General features: G+C 33.9%; 1 protein-coding gene across 3 annotated transcripts; it reads left to right on the top strand.

Annotated features, from left to right (window-relative positions):
* The first annotated feature begins 1,057 nt into the window (after positions 1 to 1,057).
* On the top strand, positions 1,058 to 3,005 carry LOC107931283 (uncharacterized). Of its 3 annotated transcripts, none has more exons than XM_016863134.2 (5): positions 1,058 to 1,530; positions 1,630 to 1,810; positions 2,209 to 2,264; positions 2,397 to 2,446; positions 2,646 to 3,005. In XM_016863134.2, the coding sequence occupies exons 1-5, from the start codon at positions 1,414 to 1,416 to the stop codon at positions 2,659 to 2,661; spliced, it is 420 nt and encodes a 139-aa protein (XP_016718623.1). In that variant the 5' UTR covers positions 1,058 to 1,413; the 3' UTR covers positions 2,662 to 3,005. The 3 variants fall into 3 exon arrangements, with proteins under 3 accessions (XP_016718623.1, XP_040954544.1, XP_016718622.1); XM_041098610.1 differs by having other exon boundaries at positions 1,070 to 1,530; positions 2,397 to 2,426; XM_016863133.2 differs by lacking the exon at positions 2,397 to 2,446 and having other exon boundaries at positions 1,161 to 1,530.
* Positions 3,006 to 6,955: the final 3,950 nt, after the last annotated feature.

The following is a 6,955-nucleotide window of genomic DNA, read 5'->3' as shown; positions in this document are numbered from 1 at the left end:
TGTAATAAATACACTATGTGTTATGGATGAATAGATGCATAAAAACTATTTATATGCTTTATGTAATATATAATATGTGGTATTATAAAATGAATCATCATGTCTGTCTATATAATTTGTATATATTGTGATACATTGTATTATGAAATGCACAACAACATCTAAAGTGGGATTTCATGGGATCCATGTTAAATATGTAGTTATGGTTAAAAAACAGAAGAAAGATCTTGAAACCATTGGATGATCCCACGCTAGAAAATTAAAATTTGTGTAGGTAACTTTGAACCTTTTCAACCCGAAAAAAAAAAAGATGTGTTTTCTTTCCCACCACCACAATTAATTTTTCTTTTTTCTTTTATTTTTTTGTGATAAAACTTATTGAATTGATTGAAACAAAATCCTAAATAGCTTAATCGACGGTAAATTGATATTAATTTTTGCCCTCTTAATTTCAACAACCAAAATTCTCTTATATTAATTGACTCCGGTTAAATAACAATTCAATTTCTTATTGACATAGAAGAATGAAAGAGTTAGCTTTCGTCGTTCTGTCCTTAAATAATAGGGCTCCAGTTATAGCGTTTGCAACCATTTTTTTTTCTATTAAAAAAAAACTCAAACGGTCAAACAAAAGCAAAAAATCAAAGGCCATCGACATTGCAGTAATAATTCTACCATATGAATTAGGGGGCAAGAAGTTGACTTCCTCAGCAGAAACACATGGGTAGGACCTTGATTTACTGTTGTAGCTGCCTTACTCTATTTTACTTCTTTATCCTAATCCCAAATCCTTTCTTCTTTCAGTTTTTTTATAAAAATTCTATTATATTTAATTTTCAATTTTGCATGTTTTCATAATACTTAACAAACCTATCATCACCTATCCCCGACAAAAAACGAAACTCATACTTTTCCCCTCCAATTTCATTAGCCAATTAAATATATTTGCAATTCCAACATACACAAACCAGATGGTTGGTTTAATAAAAAAACAAAATTATATACATGCGTACAGTGTATATATTTCAATAAAATCTCCCAGCTTCCCTTGTTAATATCTTTGAGATCTTGCATGTGTCTTGTCCGTATTGCTCTATAATTCTTTACTTTAGGGCCCCAAATTTTGATTAAAACTCAAGTGTAAGCGACAAAGGGACCCCCCCCCCCGAATATCTTCAATTTCGTTTTCAGGATCCATCTTCCGAACACCTGCATGTTCTCTTAAAGAACGTATTTCAATTCAATACAAAACTTGCATTTACTGCTCCTTTGATGCTTCTATCATTACAAATACTTGGAAAAAGAAAAGAAACTTAACATTGCAGTAGCATCCCCAAACTGCATATCCTTTTTTTTTTTTTTTAAATCTTCTCTGTTTCTCATCAGAACTAATTAAGCTCTAATTTCATAATCATGTCTTACCTTGCGATATTTTTTCTCCTTTATCTTTCTTTGCATGCATGCAATGCTCACCGTCTAGGTTTTTCTGCTAAAGAGAATGGCAATCATGTCGATTTTCTTGCCAGCAAGGTTAGTGCAGAAAAGATATTATTGACTTTATAGAGTATAATAATTAGATGTTAAAATCTTGGTCTAGTAATAACTAAGTTATTAATTAATTTGATACAGGATGCCAATAAGTTGAAAGGCCATAAGTTAGAGATGGGGCCTTCAATCTCAAAGAAGCTACAAACACCAGAATTACAAGAAGTTAGGTCACATGGAAGGAGAATAATTGATGCAAAAACTATGAAGCAAACAATTTCGGACTCTTTTCTGGCGAAAGAAGCTGTTCAAAATGCAATTTCAGGTTATATTCAAACCAATTATTATTCTCTTTTTTATTTGGAATTTATATGCCTTTTCAACAGGAAATATACATGCAAATCATTTAAAAAAGATATCATTATTTAAACTAAATTTGAACTTTCTTCAAGCTTTACACCATTTATTATTCTTCAACACTTCTACAACTTGGTTGGCTCAGGAAATTTGTTCTTCTGCTGCATAATGATAAACCTCAATAATTCGTTGATAAAGATTACTAAATAATATCACAAACAACTTTATCTGATCTTAATCAGTCATTGAGATATAAATATAGTCACATATGTACATGTACAAAACTAAGATTTAAGCTTACTCTGACACCATGTTTCATGTAAATATTATTGACGGTGCTGGAATTTTGCTGATATTCGCATGCAGGATATGGAATTATGAGTTCCTCTCGGGTTGGTTTGCAAAGCAAGGAAACAGTCGAGGTAAAAAAAAAAAAAAGAAGAGACCATATCTTTAGAACCTAGATTCAGTAAGTGATTCAGGTTGTTAAAGTGCAGTACTGGTTATGGTAAAAGACCAAGACTACTTACTGACTAATGGCCCATCTTCTTCAGCATGTCAGGACAGAACACAGAAATCAGATGGTATTCACGTGCATGCATGGGTATTGTTTTGCATGCAATTGTAGTAAAAAAAATTATTAGTTTGAAAAAAAGAAAAAAAACAAAACAATATTTGAGAGGAAGTAGTTCAAGTTGTTTGGTCTTTTCGGATTCTTGACATGGAAAATTAAAAAGAGATAAAAAGAAGTTCATAACCTGGTGAAAATTCATTGTTTTTTTTTAATACATGATATTATGTAGGGATGGAAGAGAATAAGAGCAAGGTCGATGTTGGGAAATTCAGATGCTGGGGCTGACGAAGCTCTCGATTCCAAGGAAAAGGATAACGTGAGGGACATTGATGTAATGGATTATGCACAACCGCATCGGAAACCACCTATTCATAATGAAAAATTAAAAAATTAGGCTGTCTTTCTAATTTTAATCGTATCCAAAAATGCTATTCTTATCTTCTAGTTTTATATAAAATCAAGATATAATAGAAATATGGTTCGTCCCCAAAGACCACAAAAGACCAGTTCCAAGGGGCTTTTATTATTATTATTATTATTGAATGCTACTTCATGGTCTGTAATTAATAAGATAAATGTTAAAAATTCAGACACCATTCTCCAACTATGCAAAAGGCATTATTGTCTTATTAGATAAAATCAGCAGTTTCAACTTCGAAATTTTTACCCCAACTAAGTTAGTGTGAAGATCATTGATGGATAATAGCTTGTAATAAAAATATTTCTTATTTAAAGTTCTAACACATGTAAATTTGTATTCATATTTTATACTACGTACTAAAAAGGAAAAACACAGATTTAACAGGCACAGGGGAAGGATGTCTATGTAGTAAATTACTGGTTAAGAATGAGGCCGTAAACGTTCCGTAGCCATTTGCATTGAGCTGTTGTTCATTATATGAAAAAGGAAACAGTTACATGGGTTGCTTATTTGAAATCATCAACTGATATATTCCCTCCATGGAAACATCAAATTAGTTAAAAGATTGTTATGGTTAAGTCATCCTGAAGAAAATTGGGACATTGAAACACAAGGATGTCAAACGCTATAAAAATGGTGCATGAATTGAAACACTGCAATCTTGTTCTGTCCCTTCCTCTTTCTAGAATTGAATAGCCTAGATTTATGCAAAACGTGGCCGTCTCTGAATCATGTGTCACTATTGCCAAATAAATTGAACTGCTACAAAACAAACTGACATGATCAGCAACCACTGCAGCTGGCAATGAAAGGCTTGACAGAGTACTTGATAACTTCAGGGGTTCAGATTCCGAGCTTGAAATCCTCTCCTCCACCCATTCAGAAGAAATCGAGATTTAGCTTTAGAATAGCTTCATCCAAAATTACCTCAAACCGCTTTCAATTTTATCCCGTTACTAGAAGAATAATAACAATAAATAAATAAACTCCCCCTGCCTCTCACTATGTGCGATTACCACGCATTTAGTCTATCAAGATAGATAATACGCTCGATAAGAAACATTTAAGTTGGTTTCCTGTTTCTTATTGGAATTTGCAATATTAATAACCCCTTGAGTGTGCAGTGTCACTCATGTTTTTTTTTTTTAATTAAGATAGAACAAAGTGGTTGTCCAGAATTGAATTTGGGACTTAGTATTAATAATGATTTGGGCAACGCAAGTCATCTACCACTGGCTAATTGATGGCACTGAGTTCCAGGTAAGTTACATTGCCTACAGCCTATTCAATCTACAGTGCCACAAAACATCTTTAGCTTTTTTCTTTACCAGTTCACTTAAGGTATCGTCTTGTGAACAAGGAATAAGCATACACACCAAAAAAAAAAAACACTTCCACAACTGCATTGTCAATGATGTATCAGACTGGCAACAACTCATTTCAGCTAATGTTAGGAATTGTGGACCAGCCTTTAAGCTGGCACATAGATTGAGATATTGGAATTCATGAATAAGGATTCTTTGCGTTACATGTAGTAGACATAAAACAACATGATTAATTGACTATTTAACATCAGAATATCTATGCATATTGTAAGGGCCAAATTCGTCCGGCCCAGAAGTTCAAATAATAATAAAAGTCCACTTTACAAATATAAAAACAAATCGGCTCAACTACCCAATACTCAAAAGTCCAAAATACAGCCCAATACCCTAAAATGCCCTAAAACAGAAACCTTAAAAATCTCTAAGCCTTCAGCATCGCGGTCGCTCCTCAGCATTCGCCATATCAACAGCACACCATCCAAGGCTCCTGGTGTCACCCATCTACCACTGTTTCATCAAAATGGCAAAGGGGTATATCCTCCACCATGGTTGACCGAAGAGTCCCTCATCACCACCATGCGAAAACCTACAAAACAAAGACAAAAAAATAGACATTCTGTAATATTCAATCTGGTTATAAAAGCCTCAACTACCAATATGTAAAGAGGATGAATGAAATAGAACACACAAAAAAAAAGGTCAAAAGGTATTTGATAGTCACGGAATGACTAAAAATACAACAAAGTCAAGTGCGCCTATCGATAAATAGTATAGCTATAGTGAGAAAAGATATCATATCCACAAAGACTAAAAGTACTAGTAATTACCGTTTTCCTACTATTTAGCCAACAAATTGGAGTGATTATTTTTAAACTAAAATTACTAAATTAATTTAACTAAAGAACTCAACAGAGAATGAATCAGGAAAATAATCGAATAATAACCAATGAGAGAGGCAATACCTAGGAAAGAATCCACCTAAACTACATCTATTTTTATGAATCTAAATTAAACGTTTTATTCGCTTGGTATCTTGATCCGTAGAAATCTCTAAATTATGCTAATATCTCTTTCGAGAGTAAGAACAACAAACTCTAGGTTGATTAATTAAAATTTCTTTCTAATTTAAACCCCTATTGTCGCATTAACTCGATCTATGGATTCCTCTAATAGATTTAACTCAAATCCGATAGATTTATGTCATCCTATTTCTAGAATTGCATGCAACTCCACGCAATTATGTTAGATCTACTCTTAAATAAGGACTTTTCCTCCACTGATTTAAGCACATTAAACATGAATTAATATCCCGAAAATATTAAAACAAGAGATAAGCACACTTAACCGAGAACAAAAATCAAGTATTTATTGCGTAAAATAGAAACTAAATAATAGAATTCATCATAGGGTTCATCTTCCCTAAGTATCTAGGGAATTAGTTCATAATTATAAATAAAAACATCTCAAAGTCAGAATAGCCACAAGAAATAAAGAAACTCATAAAAACTTCAAAATAAATTCAAAGGTCTTCAATCTTGATGAAAATCTACTTTAGAATTGGCTCCAATGGTGTTCTTTAAGTTGTTTTCTTCAATATTCTTTGATGGCTCCCTTCTCTCTTCTTTTTTTTGTATTTATAAATTTTAGAATGCCCAAAAAGCTTAAAATTTGCATTTTTCCATGTGTTTGAGATGCGAATTGCAAAATCGACACGGTCTGGCACATAGTCGTGTGTCTAGCCTGTATGGCTCTTGAAGTTTGCTTTTTTTTTATCGATTTTCACTCGTTTCTCGCTCCTTTTGCTCCCAAACGCTCACCTAAATATAAAAACATGAACTCAAAGGATTAGGAGCATAAAATTCACCAATTTGCATAAATAATCATCCAAAAAATGTATTAAGAACAAGATTAAAATATGTTAGTTTTATAATTTATTAGCAAATTTCGCCAAAGGCTTCCAATGGGCATCGATTCATCTTCGTGGTCATTGATTACTTCACCAAGTGGGTAGAAGCCGCTTCTTATGCCAATGTCACGAAATCAGCAGTTAGCAAATTCTTGAAGAAAGAGATTATATGTCGATATAGAATGCCGAAAAGGATCATATCTGACAATGCGTTAAATTTGAACCTAAGTCCTGCCACTTTATAATATCCCTTAGGCCCACTAAGAGGGGACTGGATTGTTAGGATTTGGGAACCGACAGCCCAAGTGACTGATAGGATTTGGACCTCCGAACTGGAAGAAGAATGTTCACCTACAAGCATAATCAACTGAGGACCTCGTGGAAATGCTAGATGTTCGCAAAGATAGCTCGCACGAGGAGCCTGCGGGGGGAGCTCGCGTAAGCCTCACATGAATGAGGTCGCAAGAAGAGAGCATGAGCTATGTCTGCGAAAGGGACCCCCGCTCGTGACTAGCAGGTGTGAGGTTCGCTGGGAGAGTCAGTCCCAGGGTCAGAAAGGACCACGTTCTCCACAGGTAAGAGTCTAGTAAGCCGCAGGAGGCCCAGAGAATGTCAACACCAGAGACAGGGAATGTTAGTACCATCAGCCCAAAGGCCGAGACAAAACAGTGGGCCCTATTGTAAGCTGTAATAGTGGCAATAGGAATGTATATAAATACCCTTTGTGTTTCCCTTAATACAATACGAGAAAATATTACTTAACAGGTTACTTCACCAAATAAATAAATGAAGAGAAAGGCAGTAGCATAAGGCACAAAACTTGGGTTTTTTTTATCAAAATAATATAAAAAATAATTACTAAAATGGCATAGGATCTAAATTATTTA

The sequence above is a fragment of the Gossypium hirsutum genome, chromosome D08 (genome assembly GCF_007990345.1).
Source record: "Gossypium hirsutum isolate 1008001.06 chromosome D08, Gossypium_hirsutum_v2.1, whole genome shotgun sequence".
In the NCBI taxonomy this organism is placed as follows: domain Eukaryota; kingdom Viridiplantae; phylum Streptophyta; class Magnoliopsida; order Malvales; family Malvaceae; genus Gossypium; species Gossypium hirsutum.
The sequence above is the reverse complement of the archived record's forward strand: the minus strand, read 5'-3'. Positions and strand labels throughout refer to the sequence as shown.

Excerpts from the sequence above, each read along its gene's own strand:
- LOC107931283 (XM_041098610.1), top strand. The coding sequence starts at position 1,414 with ATGTCTTACCTTGCGATATTTTTTCTCCTTTATCTTTCTTTGCATGCA. Across the intron at positions 1,531-1,629 it reads TCGATTTTCTTGCCAGCAAG|GATGCCAATAAGTTGAAAGG; the intron begins GTTAGTGCAGAA and ends AATTTGATACAG. Across the intron at positions 1,811-2,208 it reads TGTTCAAAATGCAATTTCAG|GATATGGAATTATGAGTTCC; the intron begins GTTATATTCAAA and ends ATTCGCATGCAG.